The 23,652-nt window shown below is 48.7% G+C and overlaps 1 protein-coding gene across 3 annotated transcripts in view; it reads left to right on the top strand.

The window, feature by feature from the left end:
- Positions 1-12,736: 12,736 nt before the first annotated feature.
- Positions 12,737-23,652, top strand: part of MIB1 (MIB E3 ubiquitin protein ligase 1) — a 101,723-nt gene continuing 90,807 nt past the window's right edge. Inside the window, exons 1-4 of one of the 3 annotated variants that reach the window (XM_074987340.1) lie at positions 12,737-13,426; positions 17,302-17,473; positions 20,233-20,362; positions 23,389-23,493. In XM_074987340.1, the coding sequence (XP_074843441.1) occupies positions 13,198-13,426; positions 17,302-17,473; positions 20,233-20,362; positions 23,389-23,493 (636 nt within the window). In that variant the 5' untranslated portion in view covers positions 12,737-13,197. Of the gene's footprint in view, positions 13,427-16,736; positions 16,816-17,301; positions 17,474-20,232; positions 20,363-23,388; positions 23,494-23,652 lie in introns of those variants that run through there. The other 2 variants (XM_074987339.1, XM_074987341.1) reach the window with 2 other exon arrangements.

The following is a 23,652-nucleotide window of genomic DNA, read 5'->3' as shown; positions in this document are numbered from 1 at the left end:
TGGCAGCCAGTCAGCCAGCCCCCTGAGGCCCCCAGGGCTCCCCGCCGAAGGGACCCAGGGCCCCCAGGCAGCCAGGTGGGGGGCCAAGAAGTGGTGCTGCCCCTTCTGGATGGAGGCCGAGCTCCAAGACCTGCTGGGGCTCTGGGGTGAGGAGGAGGTGCTCCAAGTAATGGGGAACAAGCAGCGGAATGCAGAAATGTTCGCCCGGCTGGCTGAGGGCCTGGCTGCCCAGGGTCACCCTGCTTGCACTCCAGATCAAGTCTGGAGCAAGGTGAAGAAGTTGCAGCAGGGGTACGTCCGGGCCCAGAACTCGGCCATCTGGTCTGGGGTTGCCCTTGCTGCTTGCCCCTATTACAGGGAGCTCAGGGCCATCCTGGGCCCCTGGGACACCTCCTCCCGACTCCTGGCTGTCCTTGACATCGCGGCCAAACAACGCCAGCAGGCCTTGGAACCAGAGTCTGGCCCTGAGGCCAGCCCCACACCCTGGTGCCCACTGGAGAAGCCAGCCCTCGGGACCACCAAGGAGGGGTACAGCAGTGAGGAGTGGGGGAGCTCCTCATCGACCTCCTGTCCCGGAGCTCCAGCCGGGTGTCTGGCCGATGGGCTTCCCCTGACTGCGGCAGTGCATGGTCAGGTATGTACACCACAGGGCACACACCCCTGGGCCATAGGGTGGGGGCATCAGACATGACCAGGGCTCCCCACACTCCCAGCAGACCCCAGCCCACAACAGCCCCACCACAGCACAGCCCAGGATGGCGGCACGACCATCAGCGCCCGTCAGCAGCCGCTCTCATAGACAGTGCTGTGCCTAACCCTGATGGCGGTGGGGTGGGAGGGGTGACCACGCAATGGGGCCACCCACAGGGACACCATGACCATGGACGGGGCACAGGGGATGGCAACCCAGCACCCAAGGGAGGGTGGGGGCTGCGGGCCATGGGCCAGGGCACAGTACTAATGGCCTTCCTCTTCTCCGCTCCCTGTTTCCGCAGACACACCATCAGAGGCCCCGGACAGCCAGGCACCATCTGTCATCTCAGAGAGTCCGCTGGAGGCCAGCGCCCAGAGACACCGCCAGCTCTAGGGCAGGCGCACCCCTGCTGGACCCAGGGGACAGCTGCCATCAACCTCCAGCTCCTGGTGACTCTCCAGCAGCAGGTAGAGGTGGCTGAAGAGAGGGTCCTGTATGACTGGGAGGAGTCCACCTGGTGCTGGGCGGCACGGCAAGACTTTATGGGAGTGTTCTGGGACATAATTGGGTCATTCCAGGAGGCCGTGGCCCATCTCCCATTGCCCCCCCTGCTGCCCTCCCTGCTGCTCCACCCACTGACCTGCCTGCTGTCCTGCCTGCCGCCCCACCTGCCGTCCCGCCTGCCGCTCTACCTGCCTGTCCCCCAGGACTGGAGCCCACTGGGGCTGAAGACCAGCTTGGGGAGGCATCCTGGCCCTACCTGATGGTTCTCCCAGCTCCCAGCCTGCTGCACTGGGGACCACAGATAAGGGGGGGATCCTGACCCGAATCCACTGGGGGTCATGTCCATCCAGCCCCCCAGAGTGATGGGCTGACAGCTGAGCCATCCACTGGCCCCCCCATTTGTATATAGTTGTCCACCCCGTGTAAATAGTTCCAGTTTGTTGTGCACATACCATACTATACAGTTTTAGCAGTTAATCAATAATTCAGTTTTATTTTTCAAAAAACCCTGTGAAACGTGTGCTTGTTGAGGGAATGGTGTGCGGATGGTGGGGGTGGTGTGTGGGTGGTGTGCAGGTGGTGGGGGTGGTGTGCGGATGGTAGGGATGGTGGGTGGGAGGCCTGCCAGGGATGGCCAGGGAGGTGCTCAGTGGGCCCTCTGATCAAAATGGGCCCGTGGGGCCTCTTGGACCTGTACCCCCTCCTGGTGGGCCTGGTGACTGGGTGTGGTGGCCAGCTGGGGGAAGCCCGTGCTGGCGTCAACCGCCCACCCTTGGACAAAGGCCTCCTTCTTGCTCTTGATGATGTTGTGGAGTGTGCAGCATGTGCCCACAACCTGAGGAATGTTCTGGAGGCCGATGTCCAGATGGGTGAGGAGGCACCGCCACCGGCCCTTCAAGTGGCTGAAGGTCCTCTCCACAACCTGGCGGGTGTGGTTCAGGCAGCCATTGAACTACTTCTGGCTGGCATTGAGGTGGCCAGTGCAGGGGCACATGAGCCAGGGCTGGAGCGGGTAGGCCACATCTGCCACAAGGCAGAGGGTCATTCTGGTGTCCCCCAGAGGGAGATCCCTCTGGGAGATGTAGGTCCCCGCCTCCAGCCAGCAACACAGGCCCGAGTTCCAGAACACACGGGCATCGTAGGTACAGCCAGGCCAGCCCACGTAGCCATCCTGGAAGTGGCCCTGGCTGTTCATGATGGCCTGCAGGGTCACCAAGTGGTAGCCCTTCCGGTTCATGTATCATCCCCTGCTGTGGTCTGGGGTGTGGATGGGGATATGGGTCCCGTCTAGGGCCCCAGAGCAGTTCAGGAACCCCATGGCAGTGAATCCTGCGATGGCCATGTCCAGGTCCCCGACTCGGATGACCCTCTGGAGCAGCAAGACATTGAGTACATGGACCACCTGTGGGGAGGGGACATGAGCACCCATAAGGGTGTGCAGGGTGCCCCCGGCCCCCCGGGTATCCCCCTCCCTGGCCCCTCCCTCCCCAGGGCCCTGCCCAGCTCCTCCCTCCCAGCCCCCCTCCCTCCCCAGCCCCACACCCGGGCTCCCCTCCCCGGCCCCACACCCACCGGTGAGTGCATGCCCAGGCCTCCTTACCTCCATGATGATGGCCCCGGCTGTGGCCTTTCCCACTCCAACCTAAAACCCATGGAGCGGTAGCTGTCTGGTGTGGCCAGCTTCCAGATAGCTGTTGCGACCCTCTTCTCCATGGGGAGGGCGCGCCGCATCCGGGTGTCCTGGTGCCTCAGTGCGGGGGTGAGCCACTGGCAGAGCTCCAGGCAGGTCTGCCGGCACATGCGGAAGTTCCGCAGCCACATGTTGTCATCCCACTCCCCCATGACCAGATGCTCCCACCACTCGGAGCTGGTGGGGTAGCTCCAGAGGCAGTGGAGCACCTGGCGTGGGAGGAACAGGGGAGCCCAGTGGTCAGGGGTGTCCCCGTCTGCCCCCAGGGAGGGCTCCCCTGCCAGGAGCTGTTGGGCAGCCTCCTGTGCAGCACCTAGAAGGGCGCTTGCTCCCTGGGTGACATCCTGGAAGGCTTCCAGGTGCTGCTGCTGCTGCTGCTGCTGCTGGGGGTCCATGGCTTCTGTGACTCGGTCTGCCAGAGTGTGGCTAGTGCTCTGCAGACCTCGTGCTGTGCAGGCCGAGTGTGTCTGGGAGGGGCCTTTTAAAGGAGCAGCTTGCTGTTGCCCCGGGAGGGCTAGTCCACCCTGTGACCCTGTCCTCAGGCTTTCCTGGCCCCATATTTTGACAGGGGGCACTTGTGTGTGTAGACGCTCTGATTTTCCATCCGGGGCGGCCCCTTTCAAGGTTCCCGGTCGCTACTTTGACGTTGAGCATCAACAGCAACAGCCCCGGAAGATGTGTGGATGACACGTGTCGAAGTAGCCTATTTCGATGTCATTACTTCGAAATAGGCCACTTCAACATAGAGTCCTAGTGAAGCTGTAGCCTTTATGTTCTTCAGCTCTTGAACAGCTGTGTCAGCAGCTTCAGTGGAGCAGAGTTTGGGCTTTCTTGCTGTATATAGGTAGTGGTAACTGACTGCAGTGACATTAGTTGTGTAACCAAGGATTACTCCAGGAAACATGTTTGAAGGATCAGGCTCAATGTTTCTGAAAAAAAAAATCTTTGTTAAATATAACACACAAAGCTGGAGTTTCACTTAAAATCCACACATACATAGCCCCAGAAAGCGGAATAAATCAAAGCTAACAGTCATGTCTGCCGTCAATGATGCCTTTTAAAGGATGTGCCTCAAAATGAAGCCATAATTTGACAAAAAAATCAAAATTGTTACCTTTCAGCAATTAGCACTACATTCCTTACAGCAGCATGGTTGTAGTGCTGCATCTGTGCTGCTGAAAGATTTCCTGTGTAGCCCTTCTGTGCTGGTGGGAGGGAGCCAGAGGAACTAGCAGTCAATGGTCCTTTTTTCCCCACACCCGACTAACAAAAGTGCTAGCATAGACAAACCCCAACACACAATCCTATCCAAAAATGAGCATGCCAGGAGAGTATAATTTATACCATCCCATGTCTGAAATTCTTGGAAACTTCTCCAGGTGTAAGTCTTTGTCTAATTGAATGTAAATCTATAACTCCTTCAGCTAACAGCCAAACGCAAAATCATTCACGAAGTGTGGGAATACATGATTGCACTTTATAATGGTTGTGTTGCTAAGGAACCCTGGAGGAGGACAGGAACTTTGGGATCTAAAGGTGAAAGTCATATGCTTCTTGCAGATCTTGAAGAATCAGTGAGATTTTGGGCCTGCTGCTGAACGTGTTTCTATGGGAAGAACAATGGAGAATTTCCCCACTGTAGATTTTCCTGAAGTTATTTTTTCTCCTCAGGTAATAGTGAGTAGTGTGTGCCATCTACTGGCTGGAATTTGAACTGTCTAACTGCCAAAGAGGATTCTGCTCTAGTCACCATAGCTGTGTCTACACGTAAGCACCCTTTCAAAAGGGCGAAAATCGAAGATCAGCTTTTGAAAAAGCAGCCACCGAAAGAGAGCACATCCCGCCAGTTTTCAGACCGGTGTTTCGATCTGCTCTTTCGAAGTGCCGTCGAGGTCTTTCGAAAGAGAGCGTCCACACGGCTCCAAGCCCTCTTTCAAAAGAAGGGAGGCAGGAAATGCCACGGACGGGGTCCCATGGCTGACAAGCCCTTCCAGGGCCACAGCCAGCCGCCTCCTTTAAAGGGCCCCTCCCTGCGCCCTCCGCTCCGCACGAGCCAAGTGCTGCCCAGCCTGTCCCAGCCCGGCAGAGCCCACTTGTGCCCACCATGGAGGCCCAGCAACAGCTCCTGCAGGAGGACGCCCTCGTCATGGACACCCTGCTGGCAGTGCCGTGCACCCTTGCTGCAGCTGCACCCGAGCTCATTGGGTGGCTGCGCAGTCCCCCCGTGGCCACGGGGCTACCGCCACCGGGGCACTGCCAGGCGCCCCCCCTGGGTGCCCCGATGCCTCTGAACCCACCCTAGCAGCACTGACTGGTGGGAGCACATGGTGCTAGGGGAGTGGGGCGAGGAAAGGTGGCTGCGGAACTTCTGCATGTCGAGGCAGACCTTCGACGAGGTCTGCCACTGGCTCGCCCCCCACACTCCAGCACCAGGACACCTGCGTGCCGCCAGCCCTCACCCTGGAGAAACGGGTCGCGATTGCCGTCTGGAAGCTGGCCACCCCAGACTCCTATCACTCCGTGGGACAGCAGTTCAGGGTGGGCAAGGCCACCATCGGGGCTGTACTTATGGAGGTAAGATGGGGCTGGGTGGATGGGGGCGGTGGGGCAAAGGGAACCCTTCCCTGCAAGGGGCCAGATGAGGCAGGGGCTGGATGGGAGGGGGCAGGGGCTGCATGGGCCAGGGGCCAGATGGGAGGGGGGCAGAATGGGCCCAAGGTGGGGGGCAATGGCTGCCACACCCGCACTAGAGCATGTGTCCCCCTCCCCTCTCTGCAGGTCGTCAGGGCCATCAACGTGATGCTGCTCCATAGGGTTGTCCGCCTGGGGGATGTGAACAACACCGTCACCAGCTTCCAGGACCTGGGCTTCCTGAACTGCATTGGTGCTTTGGATGGCACACACATCCCCATCTGTGCCCCGCCACACAGCACCGGCCAGTACGTGAAGAGGAATGGTTACCATTTGGTGCTGCTGCAGGCCCTGGTGGATGCGAGGGGCCGGTTCACTGATCTCTACGTGGGCTGTGCCAGCCGCACCCACGATGCCCAGGTCTTCCAGAACTCCGGCCTCTGCTGCTGCATGGGAGCCGGCACCTTCGTCCCCCGGAGGGAGATCCCATGGCAGAGGACGTCACAATGCCGCTCTGCATGGTGGCAGATGCGGCGTACCCCCTGCAGCCGTGGCTCATGAGGCCCTACACGGGACACCTCGACCCCACCTGGGAGGCGTTCAATGAGTGCCTCAACCATGCCCGCAACGTGCTGGAGTGGGCCTTCGGGTGCCTAAAGGGACAGTGAAGGTGCCTCCTCACACGGCTGGAGGTTGGGGTGCCCAATGTGCCCCAGGTGGTGGGCGCCTGTTGCGTCCTCCACAACACTGTGGAGGGAAAGGGGGATGCCTATGTCCCCTGGGGGGCCCTGCGGCTGGCGCTGTCTATAAGCAGGCGGGCACCGCCCCCATCCACCAGGCCCACAGGACGGCCATCACATTCAGGAGGCCCTCAGGCAGGCCTTTGCTGATGGCCACCTCTGACCCGCATGCATGCCCACATCCCATGCACATCCGTCACCCACCATCCCTGCCACCCCCACCCCCACCAGCACCGCACCCACACCCGCACATCCACCACCCACCAGCCACCGAGGAGCACAGCACGGAGTGGTGAATAATAAAGAAATGTTTATATAACTGGGTGTTCGTAAATATGTACGGGGGAACCTCACTTGGAGGGGGAAGCTAACTTGGAGGGACGTGGGGGGAATCTAACTTAGAGCAGGACGAGGCACCAATTCCAGGGCAGGGGTGGTGGGCCACAAACCCTGTCAGCCCCTGGAGCCCCTGCCCCCTCAGGTGAGGGGTCCCTGGTGGGGGAGGGGAGGGTGCCAGTAGCACCGACAAATATTGCTGGCGGGTGGGCCTGGTGGGGGCGGAGGCGGCAGGCTCAGTGAGAGCAGAGGGGGCAGGCTTGGTGGGGGTGGAGGGGGCAGGGCCAGCAGGGGGAGATGCTGGGGGGGGACCAGGAGGCAGGCCACAGTGGCCGTGTGTTCCCGCACAGCGTGGCCAATTCCCTCAAGGGTGTCCAGCATCTATCCCAGGCCGCCCTCCGCTACTCCATGTCAGCCCGAGCGAGCTGGAGGTGCTCCTTGGCCACTTCAGCCACGTGCTGGGTGGCTGGGTCTTCCTTGGCCCGGCGGGGGGCCCTCTGGCCACGGACCCGACAGTGTGCTGCCTGGGGTGGAGTCCGGACACCTCTGACAGCTGCAGGTGGGCTCTCCGGGATAAGGGATGGCGCAGGGCTCTCCTGGCCAACAGATGGTGTGGCTGTGTGGAGAGGAGGAGAGCATGTCAGTAGTGTGCCCCAGATGGAGGGGGCCCGGCTGTGGTCTACCCGCCCGAGCCCACCCCATGGGGCCCCCGCCCCCTCCAAGGACGCAGACTCCTTCAGGGAGCACTGATCGGAGCCCCCCGAGATCGGGCCTCCCAGCCTGGGTGTGATTCCAGGGGTCTGTCCTGCAGGTGGCCCTTCCCAGCCTGCAGTGCACGGGCCCCGGGTGCCATCCAGCACCAACCGGCCGCCAACCCTGTGCAGCTTACGGCGCTGTCCACTGGGGGCGGGTGCTGGGTGTTGCTGGTGTGGCACCGCGGGGTGTGCATCCCATGTGGGGCTGGCCTGTGCGCAGCCCAGGACTACCGGTTCTGTGTGCGGGCGCCTAGCCATTGCGTCGCCCCCACCCTGTGGAGTAGGTGTGCGCCCCTCCCTGGACGTACCTGAGGGTCCCTCAGTGACGTCCGGAGATGTCCGGCCCTCGGTCGCCTGGCTGGAGGAGCGGGAGGGGATGACTATTGTCAGCTCCCCTCCTCACTGGACCAGTCCATGGTCCCCTCGCCCTCCTGGGTCCCCAATCTGGGCTGCTCCTCCTCCTCTGGCTGCAGCTCCTCCCCGGCGGTGTCCAGGAAAGCCATGGGGGGTGAACTCTCCTAGGGCCCTAGGATGCTCCGTAGCTCTCTGTAGAAGGGGCATGTCACTGGTCCTGCCCTGGAGCATCCGGCCTGGTCCCTGGCCCGGGCATATCCCTGGCACAGCTCTTTTACTTTGGAGTGTACCTGATCCGTGGTACGCTCCGGGTGGCCCCTGGTGTGGAGGCCCATTGCCAGGTGGCCGAAGGCTGCGGCATTCCGCAGCTTCATGCCCATGTGGCGCAGCACCTCCTTATCCTGCCAGAGGCCAAGGAGGTCCTGCAGCTCCCATTCCATCCAGGAGGGGTCCTTTTTTTTTTCTCCCACTGGGAGCCCTGGGAGCCTTGTGGGGGCTCAGAGTGGGGGCTGTGGGGCTTGCAGTGGGGCTGGCTACTTGCCTTGTGGCCGCTGGAGCATCAGGCTGGAGTGCACGTGCAGGCTGCTCCTGGCACGCTCTCAGCTTTCTGCCACAGGTTTCCTACATGTGTGCGGCTTTAAGGCAGCCGAACGCAGGGACCACAGAGCCCTGCTGCTGCCGGCTGGAGCGGCCCCGTGCTCCAGCTGATCAGCGCCATGGCAGACCTGTATGTCAAAAGAGCGGACTGTGGAGCGTCTACATGTGTACTTTTTCGATTTATTATTTCGAAAGGGAGCGATCTTCCTGATACAGGATCGGGGTTCGGATTTCAAAGTCTGCGCCCTGTTCTTCTGATTTTCTTTCGAAAGATGGGTTTACTCATGTGGATGCTCCTCCTGCTCTTTCAAAAAAGGGCCATTTATTTCAAAGTATTTTGCACGTGTAGACACAGCTCATAAGAACTGGTGCTTTCAGAGATGGAGGATCTGAGTTCTATCTCCAAAGTCACTATTATGTGTAGAAATGTGCCGCTCAGAAAGTTCTAGGTGGCTACAATTCAGTTACTAATTAACTATAACCCCCCCCACACGCAACCCCCTCAACATTTTATTCTCATTTTAGCCTCATCCATGACATTGTTATGCACACCTGTGTGTCACTTTATATATCTGTAGGAAAAGCACCTGTCCCATAGAGTTTATCACCTAAATGCCAAATAAAATAACACATCAACAAATGATTGTCAAACCATGGTGTTGGATGTAGCTTTAAGAAGACACAACAGAGAAAGGAAAAGGAAATAGTTTTTGGGAGAACATTTTTTTAAAGTTCTGCTTCATGTTTTTCTTTCTTTGACATCAGCCAGAGCAGAAAGAATCAGAATTGAGGTTAGTAATAGAATGCTAATAAAAAAAAGTGCATTTTGATGAGGGGTTTGAAAGGTGACATGGCTCACAGACAGATGGGTTTCTCGAAGACCTGACTTGGAATGAAAAAAGTAAAGTTGGGGGCACAGCCAGACATGAATAATATAAATAAATGGGAACAAGAGTAAACATGAGCAGGGTGAAGTTGTATCTAGAACCTTGAATATATAGGTTAAAAAGTCTGAATTCAATGCAATAAGAAACAAATGACTGAAGTGACATTTTCATATATACTTGAGCATCAGCATTATGTTTCATGTAGGAAGAGATGCAATGAAGCCATAAGGGAAAAGGTTGAAGAGGCCCTTATTCTGTTTACAAGTTAAAAGTATTGGTTTGTGTTCTTCACATGATAAGCACATTTGGCACAGTTTCAGTTGTCTGTTGTATCTCATGAGCTATGTCTACAAGTGAAGCCTACATCGAAGTAGCTTATTTCGATGTAGCGACATCGAAATAAGCTATTTCGATGAATAACGTCTACACGTCCTCCAGGGCTGGCAATGTCGACGTTCAACATCGACATTGCGCAGCACCACATCAAAATAGGCGCTGCGAGGAAACGTCTACATGCCAAAGTAGCACACATCGAAATAAGGGTGCCAGGCACAGCTGCAGACAGGGTCACAGAGCGGACTCAACAGCAAGCCGCTCCCTTAAAGGGCCCCTCCCAGACACAGTTGCACTAAACAACACAAGATACACAGAGCCGACAACTGGTTGCAGACCCTGTGCATGCAGCATGGATCCCCAGCTGCAGCAGCAGCAGCAGCAGCCAGAAGCCCTGGGCTAAGGGCTGCTGCACACAGTGACCATAGAGCCCCGCAGGGGCTGGAGAGAGAGCGTCTCTCAACCCCTCAGCTGATGGCCACCATGGCGGACTCCGCTATTTCGATGTTGCGGGATGCGGATCGTCTACACGTGCCCTACTTTGACGTTCAACTTCGAAGTAGGGCGCTATTCCCATCCCCTCATGGGGTTAGCGGCTTCGACGTCTCGCCGCCTAACGTTGATGTTAACATCGAAATAGCGCCCAACACGTGTAGCCGTGACGGGCGCTATTTCGAAGTTAGTGCCGCTACTTCGAAGTAGCGTGCACCTGTAGACACGGCTATGGTAACATGATATCTGAGCCCAGGTCTCTCTACTGTTTTAGTCCAAGTGAGTGGTACTTTGGTGAAATGGAGTGGGGGCAGGGCTGCCCTTGGGAGTTACAAGTGAGAGCAAGCACAAAGGTGAGGGAAAGTCTAGAACTTAAAAGTTTACAGAGCAGATCAGAGCTCAGAAGCAGAGCTGGGCTGAATGCTTCAGGGAGCAGATGTCCCTGAAGGAGGGAATGGTGAGAGTTTCCTAGGTGAGAAGTGGAGGCAGATCAGGTTGGTGAAAACAGAAGGCAATCAAGGGGTCACCTACAAAATTATCCACATCAGAGACCCATGGCCTGAGTAGGCAGGAAGCAGAGAGCAGCAGAGAGAACCCGTGAGATGAAGTTGTAGATCCCAAGTGGCTAAAGGCTGGGAAATAATGATGGGATCAGGGGCGAGCCTGCTGATGTCTGTTGGCAAGAGCTTGGATCATACTTGAGAATACAGCAGAGCAAATGCACCCCAGCTAGAGGGGCTGGAGTGAGATGTGGTGAGAGTTGCACCACTGCATCAGAGAGTCTAGGTGGGCTCAAATACTGGCACTGTACCAGCTAGCTGGGGCCTGGTGAGGAGTGGCAGAGCTTTTTTTAGACTGTTGAGCCTTTAGTGTAGTGTTTGGACTTTGCTGGGAAATGTTGGACTATGGTTGTGGGACTCGTGTAACTAATCTCTCAAAGGGAAACCTTTTTGTGTGTGGAAAGCTTGTGTAGAGTTACTAGAAACTCTGGAAGAGGAAAATAGAGGCTGGGGCTGCTGGTAGTGTTACCCTGAGGCCATTAGAAGGCACCCTGTAAGCCACTGCCCTGTGAGTGGTCTCCATCTAGGTGTGTGCTCTTTTCCTCTTCATTAATGGGACATCACCATACCTGTTATTTCCCATGGCTCTTTCAACAGACAATCTCAACGTGTCTCATAGCTCATTCCTTGAAACCAGAATTTGCCCATGCTTTTTGCAGTTTAATCTTAACTCAAAATTGTATTTTAAAACAAAACAGAAGAAAAAATCCCACCACATTAGTTCTGTTGACATCAGTATTTGTCTTTTCCAGATCAAGATTGGGAAAGGAGATTATGTATTTAAGAGCATTGAACTCCTCTCACTCAGGCACAAGGAAGACCTCCTCAGTCTTTTCTCCCACAATGAGAAAGAGAAAATGTTCTGAAATTTTGTCGTTTATGACGCTTGTGAATTTGTATTCTGTTCTAAATGTGTGGGTGCAAAATGCCACATACTAATGTTCTAACCTTGATACAAGCAAAATTCACTCTCACTATAAAGACGCCCAAGCAATTTAAGAATGACACATTTTCCTGGCATAGTACGTTAATTTTCGAGGCTTCCATTGCAGAAGAGAGCAGTCAAGTAGCACTTTAAAGACTAACAAAATAATTTATTAGGTGAGCTTTCATGGGACAGACCCACTTTTTCAGACCATAGGCATACCAGAACAGACTCAAGGCACAGAGAACCAAAAACAGTAATCAAGGTGGCCAAAGAAAAAAATGATCAAGGTGAGCAAATCAGAGAGTAGAGGGGTGGGGGAAGAGACAAGAATTAGATTAAGCCAAGTATGCAAACGAGTCCCTATAGTGACCCAGAAGATTCCCATCCTGGTTTAAACCACGTGTTAACGTGTCAAATTTGAATATAAAATAAAGTTCAGCAGCCTCTCTTTCAAGAGTGTTGGAAAAATTCCTCTTCAGTAACATGCAAACTCTTAAGTTGCAGAAGAGGAAATCAAACTCTGTTGTAGGGAATGGTTGCACACAGGGCACACTTTCATATTAAACAAGCTATTCCTAATCAGCAAACATTTGGAGTCTTAGTACAGTGGTGGGAACAGTGACTAATGGGATCAGTGCTATGCCATTTAGAATTTATGTCACTACTGTGAGAAAGCTGTACACAAGGAAAGCCAGGAAATGCTTTCCTGAGCTCTTTCAGTGCTGACGTGTAAAGGAAGTACACAAAGGGAAATAATTACCTAATTATGGGGGAAGCAAAGATACTTTTTAACAGTTGTTTTTTCTCTTCTGCCTAATCACACCTCTCTTTTCAAATCCTGTCTAGGATGCTTATTACTCAGCACGTCCTTGTAAGGATAGACAAGAACAATGAAATAACATCAGCCAGGCTTCTTTCAGTTATGCCTTCTGTCAATCACAATATGATTTCATATTGGAAAGGGAAAACATTATTTAAGATGGACAAACATCAGTACGGCATGTGTGGAACTGAAGAGCAGAGAGCAGTCATAAGGGTTGGGGTGGTGCCCAGAGATGTCTTGGTACCATCCGAAAGGTGCACCTCCCCCCGCAGCATTTTAAGTGCTAAATGGGTGCCCCAGTATGTCCCCATCCAGGCCTTTTGGGCGCCCCCCCCCGTAGTTCCTACCTACCCCTCCCCTCCCACAGACACCAGCTGCCCTAGTGCCGAAGCCGCCAGTGGACTGCAGCGAGGAGGTGCGTGGAGGAAGGGGGGTGCCCGTGTGCAACGTTCGACTCCCCTCCCTAGGTGGCGCTGAAGAACCGCCTTTTCCGGCGTGGTCTCGTTCTCCTTTCACGCTCAGGGTCCTCCACTGCGCACGCGCAACGAGCCGCGGCCGGCCGCGCACGCGCTGTGTGCATTCCTGGCCGCAGGATGAGGCGGCGGCGGCGGAGGTGGTAGTTTCGTTGTCTCCACGTCCCTCCGGTTGCCGGTCGCCGAGATGCCCGGATGGAGCGGATGAGGCGGCCCCAGGACGTATAGACGGCGCCGGTGGCGACCGTAGGCAGAGCCTGCGCCGCATCCTCCCCCGCTGCTCTGCGGAGCCAGCGGCCGAGCCGAGCCGTCCCGCTCCCTTCCCCCAGTGCAGCCCCAGCGGAGACGCCCCCCGCGTCCGGGCCTCTCGCTGGGCCCGCGCGTCCGGGGCGGCCCCGGCATGAGCAGCGCCCGGAACAACCGCGTGATGGTGGAGGGGGTCGGGGCCCGGGTGGTGCGAGGCCCCGACTGGAAGTGGGGGAAGCAGGACGGCGGCGAGGGGCACGTGGGCACCGTGCGCAGCTTCGAGAGCCCCGAGGAGGTGGTGGTGGTCTGGGACAACGGCACCGCGGCCAATTACCGCTGTTCCGGAGCCTACGATCTGCGCATCCTGGATAGCGCGCCCACCGGTAAGTGGGGGCGGGGGTGGCACTTTTCTCCTCCTCGCTCTCTGGGCAGTGGCCAGGATGGGCCGGGCGCCTCGGTGACAGCGTGTGCGCTGGGGACTGGTCCAGCGGTTTCTACCGCCTTCCCCCTCTTGTTTAGCTGCCGGTCGCTGTAGTCTGGGTGTCGCTGTAGGGGAGGTAACCTGGCTGTCTGTTATGGGTATTTAAATCTTGATTAGATAAAGCATTGCACGATAGGGAGCCGTTCTGCAGGAATGGGTGTGCCTGGAGGAAGACGGTGGCGATCCAAGGTTGTTTTTTTTTTCTCTTTACTCTTTATTCTAAAGGCATCATTCAAAAAAGTTTGGTGAGTTTGTGTGGAGGGCTGCAAGATGTCTGGCAGCAGCAGCTCTTTGTTAGCGCTAAATTCATGCTCTAATAAAAAAAAAAAGGTCTTTCCCTGAATATTTAATATCAGTTTGGCCACAAAATGTTAACACTGGCATGACATTTTTTTAAAAAAACTACGAAAGCTGTTTATACTTTGAACTCATTCAATTTGGACAGTGAGCTGTATGGTTAACTAGTATGTTCACCAACTCTGCGTGGCAATTTTGGTGTTTAAATACTTAAATGTTTAAGCAACCAAAAATCCCATTTTTATTTGAAACTTTTAGAAAGAGGAAAATCCCAGGGATCTTAGTTTTTTTTGTTAAAATTTGTGCATCTTCTACTTAACAGGATTAGAGGAAGGGTATGGTTGGTCAGATTTACTGGAGTTCCTAGTGTTTTTATTTCACGTTTTATATTTGCATTCTGCTCAGTGTCCAAATTGTATACACGAAGAAGAATAATGTAGAAAACTTATGTTTGTTAATTTCCTTAGCTGATTTCCAAAAATACAGAAAAGCAGAGTTTATTTAAATACAGATGTGCAACAGGCAGAAAATTTTAGACCTACTGAGCACTTCAGATGGTTGCCAATGATTCTCAATGGGGCACGGTTCTTATAGGTGCCCTTTTGGTGTTCTAGGACTGTACTGGCTGTTCAGGAAGCATAGGGTTTAGGAATGTAAGCTGAAAATCTTTCATGAATTATTACACAAACAACTAGAAAAGTGAGTCTGTATGTTTCAGTCATGGATCCTTATTTTGCAGATGTTATGCTTGTGCTTAACTTCACTCAGATGATAGTCCTAGTCAAGTCAGTGCCCCTGCAGGTGTCTTTGAAATTAAACACGTGCTTATGTGTCAGCAGGACTAGCATCTTGAATGCCATTTGTTCCTGATCCAGTTTGTAGGCTTCACAGGAATATCATCAAGAGGAAGCTATCTCATGTGTTTGATATTTCTTTGCCACTGTAATAACAATAAGGAATCCTGTAGCGACTTCAGACTAACAATTTTATTTGGGCACAAGCTTTCATGGGCTTCAAGTGCCTTCTGAGTTTTTCATAATTTTTGTTGCTGTTTTTCAGTTTTTGTGAGTTTACTATAATTTGTGAGCAGTTTTAATTTCTGCCCAGAAGACATGACAGTTTTTCTGTGGCAAAGGCGTGGGAGAATATAGGAAGCTGTGTGTGTGTGCTGTATAATGTGTTCACTTTTTCTTTTCTTTCCATTTTCTCTACTCTTCCTTTTTATGTTGTCTCTCTGTCTTTAAGACATTGTCTTAGCTTACTTTACTGTGCTTCACAAAGCTGTGTGACCGCATAAGCACAGAAAAAAAAATCCGATCCACCATCCATCCTTTTACATGTAACTTTTTTAGTCTGCTGAGAAGCAGAAATTGAAAGTCCCAGACCATTTAAGAAGAAAGAACTAGTATTTATGTTGGACAAACTAGACCCATTATTTTATTTTTATGAGACTGTACGTGTGTGTATAGTATATCTGTAATGAGATTTAATTAACTCTTATTTTTAAATGTGAAAGTATTTCATTGATAATTTAAAAAAAAAATCAAAAACCAATATGAATCAAAATTTGTTGATTTTTATCCACCCTGCATGTCCTGGTATGAATTCTGATTGTGACCAATTAGGTGTTCAAATGTCAAAGAACAAATGTGCACCCCAACTGGTTTCGTTGGTGCAGTGTTTCTTTACCTTTTTTTAAAACAAAATACCCCTTTTTCCAAAACAGAGTACCCCAAACTTGCGTACCCCACTGGTTGAGAAATGTGGTCATAAGGTAATCTGAGGTTTTGAAACTAGTGCTGTTCAACCTTTCCAGATTACTGTACCATTTTCAGGAGTTGCATGTTTTGTGTACTGCTGAGTTAACACCTCACTTAAAAACTACTTACTTACAAAAACATGCAGAAATATCACAAGACCACCACTGAAAACTTGCTCACTTTCTACCATCTTATTATCAAATAAATAAATTGGAATAGAAATATTTTATTTACATTTTAGCATAAGATATATGAAACAGTAGAAACAAGTTATTGTCTGAATGAACTTTTATATTGTACTGATTTTACTAATTTTTTATGTAGCCTGTTGTAAATATAGGCAAATGTCTAGATGAGTCTATGTACCCCCTTGGAAGACCTGCATGTACCCCCCCGCCCCCGCCCCGGGTAAGCATACTCCTGGGTGAGAAACACTGTCCTAAGAAGTGTTTTTGTGTTAGCTGTATTTCCAATCATCATGATATTTCACTGTCATATGGTTACTTGTTTAGATTTTACAGGTTTGCTATTTAGCAGTATTCTTTCACACTTGTGTTTGTACAAACACATGAAACATTCATAAATCTCAATTACAAAAATCTCAAAATTTATAAGGCAAGAGTTATCCAAAAATATCACTGACTAATCTGTGATCGGTCAGTTAAAAAGTGAGTTTCTGCTTTGAATATGCCCATAATTACTACAAATGATTTATTGAATTAAAATTTTGCACACTTAGTTAAAAATATCCAACTTCAAGAATCACTTTTTACATGCATTTAAACTTATTTTAATTGTCAAGCCCTGTCTTAAATATTTTAAAATTTCATTTGTTAAAACTTCATTTTCATTTAAGTAAACAATAAAAAATGTTTTATTGATCTACTGACAGCTTGAGTTGATCAAAGAGAAAAATTGTGGATTGCCAAGGAGTTTGAGATTCACCATAACATCATATGTTTTAGTTATATTTCTTCTACATTAATTCTGAAAACGCTGATAACTGTAATTCCATAAATGTCCCATAAAAATTCCATAGCTGAAGTTATTTTCGTCCATGTCCCTTTGTGGTAGGCCCTGGGATGACATAAGAGGAAGAATAGGTAGTGATTAAATATGTTGCAAAAAAGTGAAAATGAATCTTTTTGCTTGTAGAGCGGGCAGCATCACTCCATTGAGACCTCAAGTAGGAAATAAGGCATTTGGTGCCTTTGAGTCATGTCCCTTGGCTGAGGTGGGTCCAGGTTCATCTACCCCCTGTGTTCCCCAGCCAGAATGAGAAATGTAGCAAACTGTGCACTTTCCCCAGGCTCCCTAAGAAGGGGGAACAGTCAGCAGTGTCCCCTTAAAAATCAGGAGTGGGAGAGCTTCAGGCCGCACCCCGGCCTCCCTAAGGGTGCCTGGGGTTTGGGAAGCTTAGGGTTGGGGCAGTCCCAGGCTGGGGTGAGGTCCCCCCCAGGCACTCTGCCTGGTGATTCTGTTTTCTGTATGGTTTTATGAGAAACAGTCCCATATCAGGCACATCCCATGTTTGTGGCACAGCCAAATATCTTCCCCCCCGCATCCATAATTTGATCAGCATGGGCTGATATGGATGCTACTTCTGAATCCTGCTTGCTCAGATATATTTTCATACTATATTTAACTTCATGTTGGTGTGCAATACAGATCTAAGTAGTATTTTTAAAAATCATATTTGTGTTACATTCTTGTTTTATAGGTATCAAGCATGACGGAACTATGTGTGATACTTGTCGTCAGCAACCGATCATTGGCATTAGATGGAAATGTGCTGAATGCACAAATTATGACTTATGCACAGTTTGTTATCATGGGGACAAACATCACTTGAGGCATCGTTTTTACAGAATAACTACACCAGGAAGTGAGAGGTAATATGTGTGTGTTTTTCCTGTGTTTATATAGAGTAAATAATTTATTGTAGATAAATACATTTTCTAATTGCTAATTTGGTTTTCTCTAAATTTGGCAGTATAACACATTTGTTCAAAACATAGATTCTGTTGTTGGTTTTGCCACAGATTTATTTTGCAGCCTTAGACAAGTCTCTTAACCTCTTTGTCATGGAAGACAAGTTAGAAATACCGAGAGAAAGATTCCAAAATATGCAATAGGGAGAAAAAAAATTGTCAAATGAGCTCTGGTATGAAAACAAGGGAGATAGCTTTTGGAATAACAGCCTCATGCCAAATTGTAAGTGTGTAAATCATCAAGGAAAAAAAATCATTGATTTAAATCACATTTCCCAGTGGTGCAAATCTGATAATTAAAAACACAACTCAGTACAGCATTTTACAATTTTCAGGAGGATATTGTGTAGTTTTTTTAGATAGCTTGATTTTGATTAATTTGGGAAGTAGGACATAGAGTATTCATTACCTGCGTCAAGCTACAGTTGCAGGAGTAGTACATTAGAAACAGAGCTAAAATATGCACACAAACACACTAGCACTTATGTTTTATTTATTACATTTTTTATTCTTGAAAGGATGTACTTAAGTTTTTGGCTAAAAGATCAATTAAATACATACTGCAACCATATATTAAAGAGCATACTTCCATTTCTTCTTCTAACTAACTTTTCATCTTTATCATGTTTGCAACTTTCTGACAAAACTGCACACATAATAGTTAAATTTTTGTTCACAGTTTATTGTAGTTTTCATTGCCACATCTAAATATTCTGTTTTGTGGGCACTTCCTTAGGTATTGTTGCTGAAAGGTATGCAACCCATTTTCTGTTGTGTCACAGGCACATATTACTGGACAGGTAGGGAACCTTTTTTTGGGTCAGGGGCCACTGAGCCACAGAATAATCATTTGAAGGCCACACACACAAGCAAAAAAACCCCCAAAACAAACCCTCCCTCATTGACATGGCTCCTGACTGAGGCATCTCCAGAACAAAGTTCAGGGCTTTCCGAGATCAGGTTAAGTTTTCTGGGGGCCTCGGGCTCTGGGAGGTGGGGTGGGTAAAAATAAGGGGTTCAATGTGTGGGAGGGGGCTGTTGGGGAGCAGGCTGGGGATGTGGTGCAGAGTTTGGGAGGGAGGTTGGGTGCAGGAGCAGACTGGGATTGCAGGGTCTGGATGGCAGGGAAGGTGCAGGAGTGGGCTCGGGAGGTGTGGGGAGGAGGGAACTCGGGAGCAGGCTGGGGATGGGTGTGTTGGGGTGTGTGATGGGCTGGGGTGAGGCTGTCTGGACAGGATGGGGATACGTGAGAGTGAAGTGGGGGCACTGTCTTAACACATTCCTCTACCATGCTTGGCCAAGGTCCACTCCCACATAAGCACAGAAGAAAAATAGTCCTATCCAGCTTTTGTATTTGCACATTATTTTAGTCTGCAGTTGAAATCCCAGCATTTTCAAGAAGCAAGAACTAGTAATTAGGTTGGACGGAATAGAGCCAAATTCAGTTTTACGAGTCTGTAAGTGTAGGTGTAGCATGTTTGTGATGAGATTTAATTGTAAACTTTTTTTGAGAAATTGAATATTTTGTTGACTTTTTAAAAATAAAATCAGATTAAATAGAAAAGTCAAGATTTTCCTTTTTTTAAATCATTGATTTGTCTCAATGTAGTTTTTAATCCAACAGGATATTGACATTTGGCACATTGAGGCTTTTAGAATGATACCTCACAAGGCATACTTTGTACAAAATATATCATGATGATAGGAAGGTAGTGAATACAGGGATACCACGGTGTCACAATAACTACCAGAGTTAAAAGAGGATAGAGATTGAAGGGAAAATACAGATTTACGCAGACACTGAAATTTGCTTACAGCTGGCAATGAGGGGCAAAAATACATTGTTTAGAAATCTGTTTTCATGCTGCTTTACTGACTTTAACAATCGTTGATAATACCCATATGTCAGTGTTAATACATTTTATTTTTGGCAGTATGATGCTGCTAGAAACCTTGGAGGCATAAGGAATAATCTTAATGTTACTTAAAATATTGAGTGCAAAAACATAAAATGCATATATAGAAAGAAGAGCTTTTCACCATGGCTATGTCCACACTAGCCCCTTCCTTTTAGAAGGGGTATGGTAATGAGTGAGTTGGGAAGATGCTAATGAGAGGCTGTCATGAATATGCAGCGCTTCATTAGCATAATGGCAGCTGTGTGCAATTAGAAAGCGCCACCTATGTAGACAGAGGCCTTTCGAAAGAACCCCACAGACTTTGAAAGCCCCTTCTTCCTATTTGGTTTTAGGAAGAAGGGGCTTTTGAAGTCTGGGGGCGGGGGGTGTGCTTTCAGAAGGCTCCCGTCTACATGGATGGCGCACGATTTGAAAGTGGTGCTTTCGATTTGCGCGTAGCCACCATTATGCTAATAAGGCATGCCATATTCATGGAAATGCCTCATTAGCATCTTCCCACTGTGCTCATTATCATGCCCCTTCCGAAAGGAAGGGGCTAGTATAGACGCGGCCAATGTGAATTTTCAGAATGCTGAGTTTTCGATACAATTTTGAAAGTTGTCAATTACCCAGCATTTTTTAGTCCTTTTCACTTGGCAGGATCTTTTACTGTTCTATAATATTAAATGTTGGTTAAATGCTCCATTTTGGGGCCTCTTTTGTGTAGTTTTTATTAACTTGTCATTTGATTTTTAACTTTAGGGTGCTGTTGGAGTCTCGTCGTAAATCAAAGAAAATTACAGCAAGAGGAATCTTTGCAGGTGCCAGGGTGGTACGAGGAGTTGATTGGCAGTGGGAAGATCAAGATGGGGGCAATGGACGTAGAGGGAAGGTAAAAATAAATTACTTAAACAAGAAAGTACATTACATATTACTTATGGGATTACTTATGGGTAACAGGTATCTAGATTACTTGGCTATAAACTTCCAAAACACCACATTATTTACCTCTAAAGTGTTTTAAAATGGGTAACCTTTATATTGCTTGGGTATGTTGTGAGCTTAAATTATCAAAAATGAAAATATGAGGCTTGCAGACAGATGACCTGAATTCCCTTGTTTTTTGGGATGATCATAAAAATAGATGCATCTGACGAAGCAGGTCTTTGCCCACGAAAGCTTATGCTCCAAAGTATCTGATGGACTATAAGGTGCCACAGGACTTCTTGTTGCTCATAAAAATAGAGATTCTGAGTCAGCTTTAAGACCAAGAAGCTAATATAAAAACTAACGTTATTAGGTATGCACACTCAATCAACTTTGGCAGCAGGGGATTTTGCGTTCTCTTAACTGCTGTCAGACAAACCAAGTTGTTCTGTACTTCATGGGCTAAAGAGCTTATTTTAAAATGTACGTGCTTGCTTACTTACTGGGTTTAGACTTCGTGATCTGTTATTTTAGGGGCTCTTCATGTTTTATTTGGCTGGGTGTACACTTGCCCCCAACTTTGAAGGGGGAACGTTAATCAGAGTGACGGGAGATTACTAATGAAGTGCTATGGTGAATATGCAGCACTTCATTAGGCTACTTCGCCCACACGGAAACTTAGAAGCATCAAAGTTCGAAGTGCCAGCATGCATGTATCTGCTGGCACTTTGAAGTGCCCAAGACTACACGCAGGCCGGCACTTTGAAATTTCCATGAGGGAGAAGTAGCCTAATGAAGTGCTGCGTATTCACCGTAGCACTTCATTAGTAACCTCCCTTTGCCCTGGTTAACACTCCCCCTTCAAAGTTGGGAGCAAGTGTTGACAAGCCCTTTGCGTTTGGCTTTCTGAGATTTTAGTCAGTTCTGTGAGTTCTTTAGTTACAGGTTCTAGATTGCTAACCCATTCATGAAATAGTTTTATGTGCTAGCCTAATGTATTGGAATAAAGATCTCTTCAGCATGTTAGAACTCGATAAAAAAATAAGATGCAGTTCTGGTGACAAATTTTAGCTCTAGGAAACAGCAACTGTGGAAAATATGCTGGAGAATTAGTTATGCCCAGAAGAACATGATAAAACTATGGATTTTAAACAGGAAGTAAGACATAATGTAAATTCATTAACATGAATAAGGGAGATTATAGAAAATGAAAATAACTTATTGTTTCAGTAAATTGATGCATTGAATTAAATTTATTTTACTAAGTGTAATTTCAATAAAATATTTTTTTTTCTATGCAAGCATAGTTACCTTGTATTTTCATGTCATGAAGAATCTACAGTAAACCTTTGAGCTACGTGGAGGTTGCATTCCTTTAACCTCCATGTAACTCAGATTTTTGTGCAAATTGAGGGGAGCCGGGGAACTGGCAAGCATACTGCTGGTCAGTTTCCTGGGTCCTGCAAGTGGCAGGGAGCCGGGGACCAGGCTGTTGCGTGGTTCCCAGCTCCCTGCTGCTTAGGGGATCCGGGAACCAGGGACAGACTGGCTCCTGGCTCTCCCCTTCACTCCTTGGAGCCAGGGAAACTAACCATGACTTACTGCCTTGCTCAGTTTCCCAGATCTGCAAGCAGAGGGGAAAGCCAGGAGTCAAGCTGCCACTCTGGGGACTGGGAAACCACTCCTGTTGGGACGGCAGTTGCGTTAACTTGAGAAATGCACAACTTGGTTGCTCTTATCTTTAGGATTTACTGTATGTACAATCTGGAATTAGCCATTTGGGTATCCAGTGATTACTAGGGGGAAATAACAGACTTCAGATCCAATTTTTAAAACAATTTACGTCATTTCAGATAATGCATTTTGAGACTATCTTCCTGACAATGTTTGTTTACCAATTATTTTCATATTTATTTAAACATACTAATTCTATCAATGATCTAGGAAAGATCTATGCCAAGATATGTAAAACAATAAATGGAAATTTAATTATTTACTGAATAGCATTTTCACTGTTTCCCCCATGAAACCTGAAAATAGAAATTTTTCTTTTATTTAGTGGTTTTAATCATAAGTGGTATAGCCATGGTAGCATATCTGGAGATGGGTGACTGAATTACATAGCATCATGTATGACTTTGGCATGTTACAAAGCAAAGGTGCTATTACTGCACTGAGGCACTCACCCACTTTAGATCCTTCTTGTGCAAATATTTGTTCACTTAACTAGACCAACTTGGTTTTTTTATTGTTTTAAAGTAAGCATGTGAACAAGTATGTTCAGAATAGGGGACTAGACTAAGAGGGAGATAGCAAATAGTGGGAGAGACTTTTGGATAAGCATTGAAGGAAAGATGACAGTGAACACAGTGCATTGACAAAGATTCTTGTGCCTTATGGATGTCTCCTCAGGGTTGAATTTATTACATGGCATCAGTATTTCAGAAATTCAAAGGAAAAATAGACACCCAGTCTTCATCTTCATTCCCCCTCTATTCTGGTATGTAAAGACTGGGACTGAAATTAAAAATTGACTCATATAATACAGACTACATACCTGCATACTCAGCACCCCAATGCAACCAAACAAATTTAAAACAAAAAACATTTTTAGTTGTTAAAGTGGTGAGAATAAATGTGTTGCCATTTTGGTATAAGTCAAGGGTAATTTTTTAAAGTTAGGACTTGTAAAAGCATTGTAAACTAGTTAATTTCATTTTGTACTTTTCTGCCATTTTTAAATCCGCTTACTTTAAAAATATATGTGTCAGCCTGGATGTTTACTTCATAGGGACAGCATTATATAAGGTGATGGAGTATTGTGGATAGAAAATGATAAAATGGAATTAGGGGACCTGGACTTCTGGTTTAAAAAAAAATTCAATACATCATTCTGTGTGTGGCTTTTAACTATAGGTAGAAGTGGTGGATGAAGTTCAAAACAGGTTGCTAAATTACTGTTATTCATTTTTCTCTTTTAAATCTCAATAGGTAACTGAAATTCAGGATTGGAGTGCATCAAGCCCACACAGTGCAGCATATGTTTTATGGGACAATGGTGCAAAAAATCTTTACAGAGTTGGCTTCGAAGGCATGGTAAGGACTAAAGCAAACACAAAGGATAAAATACTTGGAGGGAGTAGGGGTAGTAAAAATAGCTTATACTGTGCTTTTGTTCTCCTCCTTTTATGATATCCTTCTGTCTGTTTGCATGCTGGTAATCAGTTCATTGTGTGTACAGCTGCCCAGATCATG

This window comes from Carettochelys insculpta, chromosome 2 (genome assembly GCF_033958435.1).
Source record: "Carettochelys insculpta isolate YL-2023 chromosome 2, ASM3395843v1, whole genome shotgun sequence".
NCBI classification, from domain to species: Eukaryota; Metazoa; Chordata; order Testudines; family Carettochelyidae; genus Carettochelys; species Carettochelys insculpta.
The sequence above is the reverse complement of the archived record's forward strand: the minus strand, read 5'-3'. Positions and strand labels throughout refer to the sequence as shown.